This window comes from Serinus canaria, chromosome 7 (genome assembly GCF_022539315.1).
Source record: "Serinus canaria isolate serCan28SL12 chromosome 7, serCan2020, whole genome shotgun sequence".
Classification (NCBI taxonomy): Eukaryota; Metazoa; Chordata; class Aves; order Passeriformes; family Fringillidae; genus Serinus; species Serinus canaria.
The window spans coordinates 3,682,824-3,700,258 of NC_066321.1; the positions used below are offsets into that span (position 1 = coordinate 3,682,824).

The window sequence follows — 17,435 nt, forward strand, 5'->3', positions numbered from 1 at the left end:
GCCTTGGCAGGATTTTTTTTTTTCAATAGTTTATTCATGATGTTCATTATTATGAGCTGTAAAGACTATGAGAATTTCATTTTTTAAATGTCTTATGGAATGTATCACTTTCTTAGATCTTGTAGACATGCTGTGGAAACCATAACATAAAATATGAGTTACTTACAATAACTAATTTTAATCCCATCTGCTAAGTATGACAACATTAGCATTTCCACTTAATTAAAAACACCCTTAAAGCAGCAATGTTTTAATCACTCCATTTTATTTACTCTCCTCCGGTGTCACTTATAATTGTAACTTTTTATTTTTTAATAATGAGGGATTTTTTTTTTCTCTGTGCATCACACAAAAAAGTGCTGTCGATAATTAGCAGTCTTCTGTTATTACTAGACTCAGGTGTCACAACTGTGTCTCATCCTCATTACAGTAAAAAATTTCACCTATCAGATTCATTATTGCTAGATAATGCGACTGAGAGCCTTAGCAGGCCCTCCAGAAAAGTAATTCAACCAAGCAAAATTATCAGCTAATTATATTTAGAATCAAAAGCCCAACAACTATTTGCAGATAAATTGTATGAATTGAAGTGAATAGACCTGAATATTAAGATTCATAGATTTAGCAGATGATTTGTTAATTGGAATAAAAAGACCATTTACTAGCCATTTTAACAATAGATCAATCGTAACTCTTATTTATTATTTAACTAGTAGTGCTTAAGGATTGAAATGAAGAGTAATTGTATTATTGTTATGATATGATACTTTTCTGGGAGAGGGCAGAAATGCATGGAAATTAAAGGATTCCTTGTGCATCCTCACACCAAAGTCTGTGTCAGTGTGAGCTCTGCCCAGTTTGATTTGATCTTTAGGTCTTGACTAATGAAAGGTGTAAGGTTTGTAGTAAAACTTACTACTCATAGTAGGGACTGGACAGAAAAATACACCCAAAGTTTGGTGCAGAAAGGAGTATGCAAATAAGATCATTTGCAAATGCAAGAATTCCAAATTTTTAACTTTCATCCAGCAAACCACGGAGGCATTAAATTCTGATTTTACTAATTCATGATCCTGGTAGAGGTTTTTTGAAAGGGGAAATTTCATACTCAAACGATGACTCAGATCCTATCTTGGCCTGCAGTTTTGTTGTAGGGAGCTGGTTTTTTTTTTTTTTTTTTTTTTTTTTTTTCCCATGCAGACGATATGATTAAAAAGCAAATATTTTAACATAACTTAGTGATCTGAGCTATTACTGAAATGTCCACAGTTTCACTCTTTTTTTTTTTCTCCTAGATTAAAGAAAACTTTAAAAATCTATTTGCTTTGACATATGACACAATATTTAAGAACTGAAATCATCAATTAAATCACACATCAGAAACATTTCCCTTTGGTAAAAAATATAGTGCTAGACGATGTACACTTTGAAATTGTTGTTAATGTTTAAAATGCAATCTGAAGTGCATATGTTATTTAAAAAAAAAAAAACATAAATTACAAATTTTAAAAGTTTATGAAAAAAACCAGCAGTCATTTCTTAGCAAAAGCATTTGCAGAGAAATGTGTCTTTGGGGTTTGTGGATATGCATAGTTTTCCAGCATGAAAGCTGAATATGTTAGTCTTTATTTTCTTTTTTTTTCCTGTTTAAAATTGAGTAGATCTAAAGGAAACAAGAGTCCTTTCAGGGTACCTGTAATAAAGTACCAAACGTGACATTCGCATGAAGGTAGCAAAAGCCTTTGGGTTGTCACTGAAAATAGAAAAGGTGAATGCTGACAAGATTTCAGATTTTTTTTTTTATTCTGGGGAATGAGGGAAACTGAAGTTAAAAATAAAGCCCTCGTATGGTCAACATGTTGGAGGAAATTCAAAGCCTCTCATAAAATAAACATATTTTAAGAAGTGTTTTGAATTTCACTGTGTAATTTCTGGCCAACAGAAATTACGGTTGTATCTTTGGAGGGACGTTGTGTCAGATCAGTGGTCATTATGTGAAAAAAATAAACTGCAACCTGGATGCCTTTAACCCCTTCAGCTGTAAAAACCTGGACTCCAAGGGGGACAGCTCTGCTACTGGAAAACTTTGCACTGCGGCGGTGCAATTCTAAAATATTTGGGTTTGATGTTATGGGAGATATGTGAAAAGTTCCTTGGGGAAAAAAAGTGAGTGCAAAGCTTCGCGCGCTTTGGCAAAGGGGTTTCATCAGCGGTTATTAAAAAATACAACAGTTTATGTCCCAAAAAAATAAAGGAAATTATCCAAAGCATGTGAATAAGCTGAAATATCCCAGCCTAGAGCATGCTGCAAGTTGTTCCTGGTTATATTTAGCTGTAACCTTTGGAGTCTGGAAGTCTGAGGGGAATATCTGCTGTGCCAGGTGAGGGTGGTGTGCGTGTCTGCAACACACCCTGGTGTAGCCAATGTGCCCCTTCTTTTCCAGCAGCATTATTAAGCAAAGCCGTCCATACTTCACCATGTTGTTACATGTGTCTGTCTGCTGATTATAAAATGTGTTAAACAGTATTTAAAAAACAAAAAAATGCAGAGCTGCGCTTTGATTTATTCAGCGAACAAAACATATGCTCGCTGTTCTGTTCTATGTAATTCATATGATCAATAAAATTTTCTTTAAAAAGAGCAACTTTGGCATTTAGAAGGATTATGCTGCTGAAGAAAAAAAAAAAATGTTTCCCTCTTGCTGCATGCAGGCAACCTCAAGGCTCTTGCATGGAAATAATTTTTTTGGCTGACTAATGTCTATTTTTGTGTATTTGTGATTTCTAATCCTCAGGATCGAGGCTGTGCATTGTGGCTGTTACCCGCTGTGTCCCAAAGCCTTGGTGTACCCAGAGATATTCCCAGGTAGCTGCTTTGTTGCTTATTCCTTCTGCTGAAACGTAATAACGTGATTCCTGCTAAAACACAAAGTTTGGGAATAAACTTGAGTGAAAGCAATTGTTTATTTGGCAAGCCAACATGTTAGTGTTAAGGCAAATTTTATGTGTTTTAATACATTAGACGAAGTTTATATTTGCCATCTGTTCTTTTAAGATAACAAAAAAGCAAGTTTTGAAATAGCATTCTTCATTGTTAGCATACACATCCCGTAATGATAGATTTTTGTTAGAAGGTCACTGATGCTGCAATGGTTTGCAGATTTTTTTTTTTTTTTTGATACACAGAAGAGGGGAAAAAAAAAAAAAGCCAGGCCTGAAAATCGCACCAAATTATTTAAACAATTTAATACCTAATAGTATGCAACTGCAGTACAGGATACACACTAATATAGTACCAGTTCTTCGAAAAATCTCATCACTAAATGTATCACATATGCATTGTGTTACATTAGAATAATGTATTTTAATCACCCAAAGGAGATGTCTAAACAGCACAACTACACAGTCTTATTTAGCATTAAACATCCTTGTGAGCTGAGGTAACCTTATAAAATCATGCTTAAATAATGTAAAACACGAGGCGGCACAGAGCAATATGCATTTTTAATTAGTAAAGTGACTAATATCGAGTGTGTGCTTTGAGGTTTTTGTTTCATTAAAAATGTATCTGTTTTTCCTGCAGCTGAATATCTGTATTCTACACCTGAACAGCTTTTTAAAAGGCTTCAGAATTTCTGCAAGAGACCAGATATTGTAAGGAGACATCTCTATAAGGTAGTTGTTTGGAATAGTTTTAGATGATATAATGCCATATTGAAGTACAAAGGGGAAAAAAAAAACCCTTAAAAAAAAACAACATTTAATTAACATACTAATGTTTAAAGGAAACATGCTAGGGAGGGATATTAGTCGTTACACTAACAAGGATTAATTAAACTAGATGCCAGTTGTATTAACCTAGGTCTTATGAAATACGTGCACTTAATGCATGCTACATGTTTTTTTTAATTTACTGTTTTCTAAAATGACTGTCCTTTACATTTGGACCCAAGAGGCTTATAAAAATGAACCTGGATTAATGCAACTCATTAGTTTAAAAGGAAAATAAAGGAAGGATCCTACAATTATACTAATGAGGATAAGCCTACCTTCCTATCCTAATTTAATCTTCAAAAAAATGCAGGTGACAGGTATCAGGTAAGATTTCTTTGGCTTCTGGAATGATTTGAGTGATTTTCATAATTAGGATTATTTTAATTCTTTGTTTTATAAAGTGTGTTGAGCATTAAAGTTTATTGGGAGTATAATTTACTGGTCTTTATCATGTCCCCTTTTTTGCAGTTCTTTCTGCAGAGAAAGTCTAGGTTCAGTGGCAAACTCTCCATTCAGGTTTTGCTCAAGTGTTCAATGCTAGGCCGACTTTCATGGTTTTAAATGGTGTATTTACACTGATGGGAGTTGTGCTTTTTTTTTTTTTTTAATTTGAATGTAGATGAAGCACTAAATTTTACATTATTCCAGTGAAGAGCCATTACTACAATGCTGCTTTCAGAAGAATAACTGCAGCTTTTTGCACGCTGCTTCGCACATTTACAGCAGGTTTTGACTTTTACTGTCCTGGCTCTGCCGTGGGCAGGTTGGATACACATCACCCCTGCACTACAGAGGTGTTTCAGCTTTTTAGCTTGTGAAAACCCCTGAATTCAGCTGAAAGACCTTAAAGGCTTGGGGGTGCATGGAAATACTCCTCGCTTTAACCCGTGCGACACAAACGCGGTTCTTGGGGCGCTCCCTCCTCCTTCCAGCCTCACTGTTAATGAGCAGGTCGAGTAATCTCCTCCTTAATTTGGAGTCTCCTGCTGCCAACAGACCCAGCCTCATGCCTCCACCTCCCTCCCTCCCTCTGAGACCAGAAAGTGTTGGGTCTTGCTGTGTCTCGTCTGCCTCTCCCCCTTGCTGCACACACATAGCAAGAGCAGTGAGGGCTTAGCCCACGCCTTGGCTTTTTTTGTGACCTAAAAATAGGCCTTTACATAATGATACATCAAAGATGATGTTGTTTCTGCAGGAAACAGTTAAACCTCAAGAAAAAAAAAAAAAAAAGAGAGAACCAAAAATGCAATTTAACACCCAATTTCAAGCTCATTATCTTTCATTGTCTATTAACTTGGCAATGGTTCAGAAGGTAGCTCATAATAGTTTAAAATGCTGACTGAACACTTCCAGTGTTCAGCATTACTTCTTGAGTCAATAGTATCGTAGAGTTAGGCATGGGGGCTTCAAAGGGAAAGCAGTCCTTAAGTGTTTACCTTGGCATTTCCCAATGCTTCAAGCTCAGCTAATGGTTGCATTCACATGGATCTTTCTCCCACATGGATCCCAGCTCCTGAACACAGAGCCAAGGCATGCAAAAAATACTGATATAAAATAGTACAGGTTGAAAATGTGTGTGCAAGCCTTATAGGCAAAATGCTGATTTGCTTGAAGGATTTTTTATCTTTTTTTAAGAATTCCTTGGGATGATTAGCAGTCATAAGCTGAAGGTGTTTATCCTGCCCCTCATGCATAGGGTTTGCAGATCTTCTGAGTGTCAGAGCTGAACCTCTGCAACAGGTAGTAATGGAGCTGAGTGAGGGATTGTTTTAAAATGAGGAAAGTAGAGGCTAATCCAGCACCTGTGAGCACCAGAGGAAATATCCCTGTTGTCTTTAATAAGCTTTGGATCAGCTCAGAGAATACTGTTAGAGTTGTCCTTTTGTGCCTACACCCACGTACACCTAGTTTTCCTTCACTGTGGGCCATGCACAAAACCTCCTGGGAAATGCTAGCTCAGAGCTTTGCTGTTAAGGTCATTGCAGCTGGAGTGATGCTGCTTTGTAAGGAGGCTGAACAGAGTGAAGTCCTGAAGGCTGCACAGCACTTGCACAGTATTTTCACTTATTTTTTTCAGATCACTATAATATTATCTCTGCATTAGTGGGCTAGAAAAGAGATCCCAGCACAAGAGTCAGTGTTAACCGGCTCCTTGTCTTTGAGAAATCATCCTGCCAAACTTTCTGCACTGAGTTTTATCAAGTATCTGTGACACTTTGGAAGTAGAAATGCTTTAAAAGCAAATAGTGCTTTTCTCTGCTGGTTGGAGATTCTGCTCCACAAGTTGGGAAGTAATCACCTTGGCTTATCCTTTTACATATTGTTGGGATTTTATTACTCAGGATATCTATAATAATTAGACAGTGGCTAATTAAACAGGCATTTATTCCTTCAGATGTCCTCAATGCTTGTGCTAACAAAATTAGTGGCAGAAAGGAGATAAATGGCAGCAGTGCAGTGGGCTTAGGGCTGGACATAGGGAACATCCCTGTGAAAATACACCGACCAAGGCATTAAACTGTAGTAGCTTAACTCCACGGAGCAGGTTCCTGCTGGCAGACTTTTAAAAATGTCCATAATGTAAGCACCTATGAAAACCTTTCCAGATGATGTATTGCTCACCCTGAGTATTCACACAGCACTCAGGGCTGGCTCATCTGCATTTCAGCCTTGCCTTCTGCCAGTTATTAGCAGAAGACTGAGATGAGAGGGAAGCAAATCTCATTTGTTATCAATTATTTGTTCTGTTCCAGTTTCATGGAATCAAACTCTAGCTCTGGGTGGTTTTGGTTGCCAAGGTAAGCAGAGGAATGAAGCAAGTAACAGCAACAGGGCATTGGTCAGGGCACACCATGGGATCTGTTAGTGCCTTATCTAGTAGACTGAAAATTAAAATAAATAAAATAAAATAGGGCAAAACAATTGTTTCTGCTTTATTTTCTTAAAGTTTACCTTTTAGTTTCCTCACTTGAGTTTCTTAATTTAAAACAGCATGTATAAAGAGTATACAGTGGAAAGGGACAAGAAGAGTTGCCAAAAGCCAGGCATGGAAGGAGCTGACAACTTTAAATAATCTCTCCCAGCCCTCCCAGCTGAATGAGTGCTGGTTGACATGCTGTCAGCTTCAGTTCCTACAGAAAAATCCTACTCTCACTCATGCTTGTTTAATGGAGAAAAGAATTTGGCCCACTTTCTGACATTCATCTTCTCATTTCCATCACACTACAGAAGCTCACCTGCCTATGAAAAGACACATGGCGTGATTTTTTTTCTTTCTGACACCACTGTAGAAGGAAGTCTGGTGAATTCAAAGGGATTAAACTGCTGTAAAATCAAATTAAGATCCCAGTTAGACCATAGACATCTGAATTGTTTCCAGTCTCAGGATTTGGCTGTATAGGGCAGTTCTAACAAAACTTTTTTTTTCTTCTTTTTCTTTCCTTTTCTTTTTTCTCTGATTTCACATAAAGCAGTATCTTGGGTATTTCAGGGAAATACCCAAGATAGAAGGAAAGCTGCTTTCCTTGTAGAAGGAAAACTGCTCCTGGTCCAGCTTTCATATTTAGGCAAAGTGAGGGAAACAGCAGGAGGCATTCTCAGTGCAATATGCAGGGCATTGGGCACGTGGGGATGCAGGGGAGCCTGATGCCAGATGTCCCATCAGCCACTCAGCTCTGTTGTTCACAGTTCCTGTGCAGGCTATGTGAGAGCCAGGGATGGTGCCTCTGCCTTTATCTTTACCCAATCCCCAGCAAAACCCCACTGGAAATTCATTTTTCCATAAGCAGCCTGATCTAGTGGAAGGTGTCCTTGCCCATGGCAGGGGCTTGGAATGAGATGGTTTTTAAGAGTCTTTCCAACCCAAACCATTCCATGATTCTATGATTTGTTTATGATGGTGTTTAAATAATTTCCTTAATTAGCTGAGGTTTTCCCCACCTTCAGTTGTGTCGAGTGTTCTGGAGTTGGTCGCTTGGAAGCAGGAGCTCCCCATCCATTTTTATTGTGCCATCCATTATTTTATAAACATTTGTCAAACATTTACAGTATCCCAGTCCTTTCAGTCTCTCCTTGTGAATGTTATTCCATGTTTATATTCTAATCTTTCATCATTCAAGCCGTTCTGATGCTTGAGAGCTGTTTTTGTGCTGGTGTGATCATTGCTTTAGAGAATTCTGGGACGTGCCATCAGTTTATGTGATGTTGTCTAGTACTCTGATAATTCCCAACCTGTTCCTTATGGAGCCAATCCTACTGTTTACTTTTTAATGGTGAATGTATATTGAGCAGATGTTTGCTTACAGTGTTCTCCAGATCTTTTGTCCCGGGCTGATAAAGTTAATTCAGAGCTTTATAGGGTATGCAAATAGTGCAAGTATTCCCATCCATCCTGCTGGCTTTCTGTTCTCTAGCAGAGCACATTTGCAGAGTTAAAAAAGAAGGAATTGTATTGAATTTCTGCTTTTACCTGTCTAGCATTAGGTGCAGGTCAGAAGGAGGTTAGAAACACAAATGAGAAGCTTGTATTTGCTTCTTGAGCTGCTCGGTTTCCCATGAACGTGATTTAACATGGTTTCAGAGGTGGGTTAGATCTGCTTCTCAGAGTCAGTGGGGGAAGGTTACAGGAACTCTGGAGTGCAGAGCTCTGTGTCCATTCTCTCTCCCATCTCTGTCCAATGCTTAGGCATGTGATCCTAAGGAAAATATGTAAAGCATAAGGATTTTTTTTTATGTTAAATAAAACTTCCATTACATATTTGGAGCACAGAATCACAGACTAGTTAAGGAAGGTGCCTCTGGAGGTCACCAGCCCAGCCTCTGCTCAAAGCAGAGCCAGTTTCAAAGTAGGATCTGACTTCAAACTTGGATTAAGTTGCTCAGGATCACATCCAGGTTAAACTCAAGTCTTGACACTTTCCATTCCCTGTGTGTGGCTGATACAATCAAACCCCTGTCTAGCTTAAGAGTTTGCGCAGGTGGGAGGGTGTGCTGGACTGTGGGACACAGTTTAAGCATTTTGGGTGACCCTTAGGTCTTCAAGTAACTGTGGTAGAGGGAGGTCAGCCTGGCTAACATGGATCCTCACTGTGGAAGTAATGAGATGGCAGGAAGGGAGTTGCAGTTGCCTAATTTTGGGATCCAGCTGTAGATAAATGGATATATGGGCAGATTTATAGGTGTGTAGGTGGCCTGCACCTGATCTTCTCTCTGGGCTTATCTTGCTCTTGTCTCTTTGAGATAAAATATCCAGGAGACTCCAGCTCTCTGAAAATCATAGAATCATGGAAATATTTAGGTTGGGAAAGACCCTTAAAATCATTGAGTCCAACCATTGATCCAACATTTCCATGATCACCATGTCCCCAAATATTGGTCTGTAGCTCACAGCACTTGGCTGCACTTGCAGAGTAGGAATAAAGCAGTTATGGGGGCAACTTTCAGCACAAACACCAGGACTTGGAACTTTTCATTCTGACAGTATTAGATAGCTTCCAGGGGAGTTTCAGAGAGCAAATGAAAACTGGCAGATGAGCCACAGCCACTTCAAAACAGTAGATGGAGAAATGGGTCAAAGTTGCAAAAAGCATGAAAACTTCTTTTTTTTCCCCAGTACAGTTTATTCAAATTACCTTGGGGAAAAAAGCAGGAAACTGTTTTCCCACTGTTACAGTCACTCAGTGTGTTCTGAGCCATCCTGTGCAAGGTACTGCATAGATTTGCATTGAAAATTTGATGGTTTTTGTTTAAAGACAGCAAGAATGAGGTGAGTTTTAAAACTGCCAATATAAGAAACTGCAGAACAGACCAGTTTGGTCAAAGAAATACTGTTACCCTGCTGAGATGTGTTAAATAGCTCTGCCTTGGGCCTCACAGTGCACCCAATTCATGTAAAGCAATGGTGGGTTTGGATGCTGGTCTCCTAAAGTGCTTGGAGTTTGAAAATTGAACTCCAAAAATAATTGCTGCAAATTGCTTTCCACCTTGATTCTTCCCCCTTACTCATTTGCAGAGTGAAGGAGCTGGATCACAGAGTAGATCTGACCCAATACAGGTTGGCTCTGTAAATCATTCCACTCTTGCCTGCCAAATCTCAGGTTTTGTGTGGAAAATTAAATCTTAATTTTGTTAAGGCGATTTTTTTTAAAAGTGCAGAAGATCTACACTAAATCCATACTGTGTGCTTGAACTTGAGCTGTCCTGGAAGAGCCAGTCTGAATGGATAAAAACTCTTATTAAATTCTAAAGGTTAACTCTGAAGTCTAATGATGGCAGAGTAGATACTAAGTGCTTCAGTTCTGATCTTAGGACACTAGAAACAAGTTGATTATTTAATGAAAAATACTGTTCTGCTACTGTCATTATGCTGTTTGCTCTTTATGGGAAGATGCTGCTTTATGTGAAAACTTTGCTTCTTTTGATTCCCACATATTTAGGAACTGTTGGTGAAAAGACAGTGATGGAATTTTATTCCTTGAAAAAATGAATTTCCAGATCTTTGCATAGTTATCACTCCTCAAAAAAAAAAAAAAAAAAAAAAAAGATTATTCTCAAGTAAAGCCCAGAGTGTTGATGGTCTAGCAGAGCTAGGCCCTGCTCCTGCTGGCTTGTGGTTCTGACATGTCTGAAGGTGAGAGGGGCTCATTGATCCCTGAGGGTGTTCAAACCTTGACATGTCTACTGAGACCACCAAAAAGGCAGAGGGAGTGAACAACCTGGGCCTCGTGACCAGCTTACCTGTCTGGAAAAAAACCAAAACCCTGAATTAGCCCTGTTTTTAAATAACACCACAAAAGTGTTCTTTGACCAAGTGTCTTCCACCCCTCCTGAAATCCTCGGTGCATTTCGTGTCCCAGCCTCTAACAGGGTTCCGTGTGCTTCTCTCTTGTGCTTCCTCGCAGGGCGAGACGGCCGGGTTTTCTTGGGCAGCGCTCGGCAGTAAATTCAGGTCTCTGCTCGCAGCAGAACCGAGGGAAGATTTGTGACAGATGGGGCTAAGTCACAAACTTGCAGCCTCAGGCAGAATTGTGGAAGTTTCCAGAGTGTGCCCATATTTACCTGATCAGAGAGAAAAGAAAATCTGCAGAGGAAGCCGAGCCTGGCTGCTTGTCATAGCTGACACAGAGCCATCTGCCACAAACCTGTGGCGGCTTCAGATCTCCAATCCCTGCCACCACCCCAGCTCAAATTAAATACAGATTCTTAGAGACGTTATGATGGTTACACATGTCCTCGGCATCACATGCAGGAGACTGTTCAAAAAAAATATGTGGCCTGTTGTGTAACCGCACTCATGTATCCCATATGTGGTGCCACATTGAATTTCCGGTTGAATCTGTTTTTATCCTTTGTACTGGATGACATGGTGCCTGAATTCTTTCTTTTCGCCGACACGATGGCAGCCAAGCTGCAGCTTCAAACGCTCACACTTGGCTGAGTTTCTACCTAGGTTGCCAGGTTATCATTGGAGCCTTATTGTGTCCTCAAAGGGCCACAGGGCCTGAAAGGAGGATCCGAATGCTGCCGGACTAATTGGGCAGCCATCTCCGGGTTGTTGGGAGGCAAAGGGCTGCTTGAGCACTTCTCTCTCTTTTTCTCTTCTTTTTTTTTTTTTTTTTTTTTTTTTTTTTTTATTGCAAATTAATGACTCTCTGGCAAAGGGGTTTTTAAGTGAAGGTATTAATAAGGGGTCTGGCAGGTAATCCCATGATTCGTGGAGTTACATTTGCATTTAATTAATCTTAAAGAAAGCTGAAAGATAAACAGCTGTAATTCAAACTAGCATGGGAAATATGCTACGTGGTGCCATCTATCCGATAAAATGAAAGCCGAGACACTTGTTTTATTTCTCTCAAGGATGGAGAACAAACAGATAACAATCAAAATACTTCCAATAAAAACCAGTAGTTTAAATGTAATGGCAGTTCATCAAGAATCTTTGCATCCAGTTGCAAATACAGTCTTTTCAAGATAAATCACTTATGATTCCAGCAGTCAAGCCGCAATATTTGTTGATGTAAAATGTTTTGAAGATGTAGATTGTACAATAAATTTTTAATAAAGTGCCCACTGCAATTTTTAATTAGCATATCTCATTCATGTATAAGTGTGTACATCTATCTGTATGTTTATCACCATGCATATCCTTGTGTCAGAGTCAATGAATGCAATTGTGTCTTTATCTGATGAAGTAGAATTTGGTTTGCGAGCGATAATAAAACCTTATGGCAATTCCAAGATTTTCATCTCTGCTCTGGGAAGAAGCAGGAAGAGGACTCTGGGTAAGGTGTTACGACATGAAGGATCCTGGTAAGGATTGTCTTTGCAGACAGGTGTGGTCTCAGCTTCCCTTGGATCTGGCAGGGCAGCTCCTCTCCCAGGAAGGGGTGAAAGGTACAGGCTGGTCCCCCTCCCCACGAGTGTCTTTGTGACTTTTGACACCATCAAGAAGCTGAAATGTCATTTTTCAGTATGAGAGAGCATGTGTTGCTTCTTGTTAAAATTACCCCATAAAGCAATCAGAAACAACCCAGGCAGACCCAGTGGAAAGTGTTTGGTTGTTCTCCTAGCACTGCAGAGTTGTAATTTTACAGTTATCATCTCTCTGTATGCAGGTTCCTCCTTCTTTCTGCTCAGCCAAAGCCCAGCTTGGCTTTAGGTACAGCTTATGGTTGGGTGGATGTGGTCTTCCCAAGAGTGTAGGTCTGGTGGTCATCCTTGGAAGACTCAAGGAACAGGACTGTCTTGCACTCCTACCAGAGTGTACCATAGATGTTCACCAATGTCATCACACCTTGCACCATCCAATTGGAATATTTTTGGCTTTACTGCTGGGGAAACTGAGGCATGGGGCAGTTGTAGCAAACTGCTTCAAGTATCACAGTGAGTCATTCTCCAAACCAATAAAAGGGGAAGAGGAGATGCAGTAATGCTGCACTCGGGCTTGTGGTGAGCAGACTCAAAACATCAAAGCTGTGTGGTTTGCACTTAAAGGCTCCTGCTGTCCTCAGGGCACACCCTCATCAGCCCCACGGCCAGAGGAGGTCTCACCCAGCTCCTTGGTGGGGTGCAGCTCTGCCCTGCTGAACTTACTGATGGTGATTCTTCAACCATGCCAGCTCTGTCTGCTGAGCAAGGCTTCGTCTTGGTGGAAAATTTTTCCCTTCTTATGAACCCTTGCAAGTAACGTTTTATAATAGAAGCTCTGTGAGGAGTTTAATTGCAGGGTAATAAATAGCAATGCTGTGTTATCTCCCGATATTTCTTTACATTCTTAGCAAAGATGCACAGCTGCTCTGGAGCAAGGATCCCTAGAAGTGTTCAAGGCTGAATTGGACCGGGCTTGGAGCAGCTTGGTTTGGTGGAAGGTGTCCCTTCTCATAGTGGGGGATTGGAACTAGATGAGCTTAAAGGTCCCTTCCAACCCAAACCATTCTGATTCCATGTCCTTACCACATCACAGGATGTGTCAGGGGCCACCCTGGCCTGTTTGAGGTCCTCAGTCAGGAGAGTGATGGAAGACTGCCAGGTAGCCAGAGGTGATACTTACAGGACTTCCAGGTAGTCAGAGATGAAGTTTCCCCCAGAGAGTGTCCCTTCAGCACTGCAGACTGAAACAATCTACGGAGTTTTGTCTCTCAGTTTCAGCAGGGGAAACGAGAGTGTCACCCCGTGCTGCTTCATTTCAGTCCCTCATTCAGAAGGTCAGAGGGACAAATTGGGATCTCCGTCCCGTTGTTCCTACACACATGAGTAAGTGGTGAATGCAGACACCTAATCCTGTGAGTAGAGCAGGAGAATTGAACCTTGACTTACTTTCATGTTTATTGATGTTTCACCTGCATTGACACAGCGGCGCCAAGGCTTTGAGACAAGTTTCAGTGCAGAGTCAGACCTGGGTTTCCCCGACTCTGTGCCAGCCTCAGCCTGACCAGACAGCTCCTCCTGCATCAGTAACAGGCCAGGCACCTAATCCTGCAATCCTTTTGTCCTAGCATTTGAGATCACAGGAAACACAGGTTTATTCCACATGAGAATTGTCTTTTTCCTTATAATAGAAAAGAAATTCCTTAAACAATTAGGGAATTCTGTAGCAAAGCATTTCCAGCATTCCTAGCCCCACTCTGGTGCTGCAGGCACAGCAAGGAGCTGTGGCACGGACCAGCTTCCATCCCTGTTTGCAGCACTGAGACCTCTGCCTCAGCTCAAAGCTGTTCTGAATTAGGTGGTTAGATTTTTCTAATTGCGTTTTTAAACACCGAGCCAGCAGTTCATTAGAAATCACAGAGCAAATTCTGCTTCTCTATTACACCAATATAAATCTTGAATGAATTTATATCAGGATAACTGGGAGGGTAGAATGTACCTCCCATCTTGTTCCTCAGATTATTAAAAGTTAAAGGGCCTTGAAAATTAAATTCACCTTTCCCTGTTCAAGCTGTTTACTCTGTTTTTTATTCCAGAAAGGACAGTTGAAAATAATTAACCAACCTCCTTTCTGCTTATAGGCACTTTTAAGTGGGGTTCTCATGTACTAGCCCGGGACTAGTTTGTGTGGAAAAGACCAGAGGGCATTTTCTTTCAAACAAATTGTTTTCATGGGAATAATTTCCCAGAGAATTATATTAAAACCTTTCTGCAAATCCTTGATTTTTGAAGAAAAAAAAAATTCCTCTTCTATATCCTTGATCTGGGGGACTTGGTGGTGTATTTTCAGTTATAAATGAGCACCTAATGAAAGTCCTTCAGGATTTTACCTTCTAACAGGCTAACCTTATTTAACCAGAATACTTCTTAGCGAGGCTAAGAAATTTTCTTGCAGGAAAATTTTGCCTCTGAGTTACCAACCCTTGTAAATAAGGTTTTATAATAGAAACACTGATAGAACTTTAATTACAGGGCAATAAATAGCATCGCTGCCTAATCTTCTGATATTTCTTTGGATTCTTAGCGGAGATTCGCAGCTGTTGCTGGAAGCTGATGATCAGGGGCTGTCGGGGTTGGAGGTTGTTCCCCCCCACCCCGCGGAAGCAGCAGCGGCAGCAGCGAGCGCGGAGCGGGAGGAGGCTGCGGGACGCTGCCGGGGAGCGACGGGGGCAGCCAGGAAACAGGGGAGGGGAGTGGGGGCAATCGGCTCCTTGGCACCGAATATCCCACCCGCGGAAAAGGTTTTCCCGTCCCGGTGAATGGCCGAGAGGGTGGAGGTGCGGGCAAGCCAGGTTAAACGAGGCCAGTGGAGGCTGTAATGGTAAAAATAATGAATAATAATAATCATGACAATTACAATCACGCGAGGGGCTTGAGCCGGGGGCGATCGCTGTCGGGGCAGCCCCGCGGTGCCCTCCGCTCATCCCGGCGCATCCCGGCGCGGCGCTGCGGGCGGAGCGGAGCGCAGCTTCCCCGGGAAGCGGGAGACGGACACGCCGCCCGCCACTTTCATCATCGACATTATCGATAATAAAAATATTCTTCTGAAAATCCGATTCTTCTGTAGTATTGCTCTACAGAGACAGCAGAGAGAAAGGCTCCCCCTCCCTTGCACGCCGTGGCTTTTCCGCGGGTGCGGAGCGGCCGCCCGTGATGCGCAGCCTTCCCCCAGCCCTGCGCGCCTCCGGCCGCCCGTCCCCGGCTCTCCTGCGGTTCCTCCTGTAAAAACACAACCCCAAAAAACACCAAGCGAACAAAAAAATACCCCCAAGCCCCCGAAAGAAATCCCGGGCAAGGAGCGCGGCGCTGGGGAGGGATGGGAGGGATGCGTGCGAGGGGCTTAACCCTTGGAGCTTTGAAGGCAAAACAAGGAAATACGTTGGAAAGGCATGTCTGTAAACAATGATAATTAGCCTTTTCAAAAATCATAACACTGATTAAAATCTCGGATTCATTATTTATTCATCACAGAACCTCTTTGCAGACCTGGGAATAGTGATTAAAACCTAAGTGCTTCTCAATTTTGCACAGCTCGAGAGGAGCCTAAAAAGGGGTTAAAATGGAAAGGAAAGAGGAAACCAAGCAAACAGAATTCTTCTTTTAAGAACCAATACTTTCTTCTTCCCTTACTGGCAGGAATACTCTTATTCCCCCAAATTTTGGTATTATGAAAATGTTTCTCATACTAAGTACAAGTGTTAGACTGAATCCAGTTGGTACTAAAATTGCAAACACACTTTCACTCCTAGAAAAGCCAACAGAAAGGAACTTCTTTTAACTCCATAATAGCAGGTTACAGAGTAAATGAACAACTGATGGTCAACTGGCCAATTATGGTATAAATATCCGTTGTTTACAGCGAGGTGTTAAATGAGCCTTTCGAGCACAAAGGATCAGACTGTCTAAGCTACAATTTGTGCTTCATCCCATTATATCTCCCCGAAAAAGGCCCGTGCCGTTGTAGGTAATGTGCGCTCAGAACATATTTCTCTCTGTTGATTTTAGTTTGCTTTAATTCAATACACACTCTTGTTTACTTTTTAAAATTTAAATAAATGTCAGCATTGTATAATTTCTATGTTAACAAAGCAGTGAGCAAAATCCCTTGTATGTTTATAAAATATTATTGTTTAATTCACATAGTTTAGGAATTCCAAATGTTGAGAATAGGAAGGAGGCCAAATACCATCTGTTTATAACTATGATGCATCATCATATGTGTACTTTAAAAAAGAAGAAGGGAAAAAAAAAAAAAAAAAGCTTGGTCAATCATGCCACTGTTCTATCTGTTAGGAATATAGTGAGGATTTAAAATCTCTCTGTGCCATCCACAGGAAATTTTAGCGTGGTTTAATTCTGAGCAGGGATGTTACAGGAGTTGCTCAGGTCTGTGTTCCTGTCAGAAAAGCTGCAGGAAACACTCACGTGCCCCAACCATTGCAGGCACGAATTCAATCACTTTCTCCCAGCCTCAATATTCCCCACTTCTAGAGACCGAGAAGCAAAACCTGAGAGATTTATTTAAACCCCTTTGTAGATTCTGGGGGGAGAGGGGAGGTGTGGGTGCATCTGGGGCTTGGTTTCCGAGCACTTCATACGTTTGTGTGCCCGTGTTTTTAAGGACAGAAGGAAAGCGTGAGGATTTTGTAGCCTGTCTTGCAAAACACAGGCTACAGACTATCATTCAGCTCATTCTGCAAATAGCTTAAAAATAAAAAACCAAACAACCCTCTGTCAAATGTTAGTAGTTTTAGGTCCAAGTTAAAATAGGTCCTCGTTAAAAATAATACATTCCATACTACGGAGTGGTACGGAACGTGCATTTTAAAGAGAAGGTAGTCTGCAGGCTTAAAAACAAAGAGAGTGTCTCCAAGTTAAGTAGATAAGAAGATTTTTTTTTTTCCAAACCCAAGTTAATTAGCTGGTACGTCAAGCCTCATAGATGTCTTCCTACCTTTCAAGGGCTGAAGAATCCCCAGTAAATGTACTTAAACTTCCTAGTGAGGGCCAGTGAGATGAATGCAGAGATTAGGGCGAGTATTACCGTGCCTTCTCAGTGCATCCCAGCTGCAGTTCATCCTACTATTGATAATGATGCTTGGAGTTACTGAGGTGGTTTCTGAAACTCACATATGGGGTCCTTTCCCCAAGGATGAGGAATAATAGCGGCACTCAGGTGGTACGGGGAGGGTAAGCACAGATTTGCAGTTGTCTTTGCCTGGTGCGTAGTGACTTTT

General features: G+C 41.0%; 1 protein-coding gene across 8 annotated transcripts in view; it reads left to right on the top strand.

Annotated features, from left to right (window-relative positions):
- The window catches only part of GTDC1 (glycosyltransferase like domain containing 1), a 186,520-nt gene that overhangs the window by 157,517 nt on the left and 11,568 nt on the right, over nucleotides 1-17,435 (top strand). For 4 of the 8 annotated variants that reach the window (XM_050976900.1, XM_050976904.1, XM_050976905.1 and 1 more), the window contains 2 exons: nucleotides 2,796-2,866; nucleotides 3,584-3,675. In XM_050976900.1, the coding sequence (XP_050832857.1) occupies nucleotides 2,796-2,866; nucleotides 3,584-3,675 (163 nt within the window). Of the gene's footprint in view, nucleotides 580-2,795; nucleotides 2,867-3,583; nucleotides 3,676-10,673; nucleotides 12,051-17,435 lie in introns of those variants that run through there. The other 4 variants (XM_030241674.2, XM_030241680.2, XM_030241679.2 and 1 more) reach the window with 3 other exon arrangements.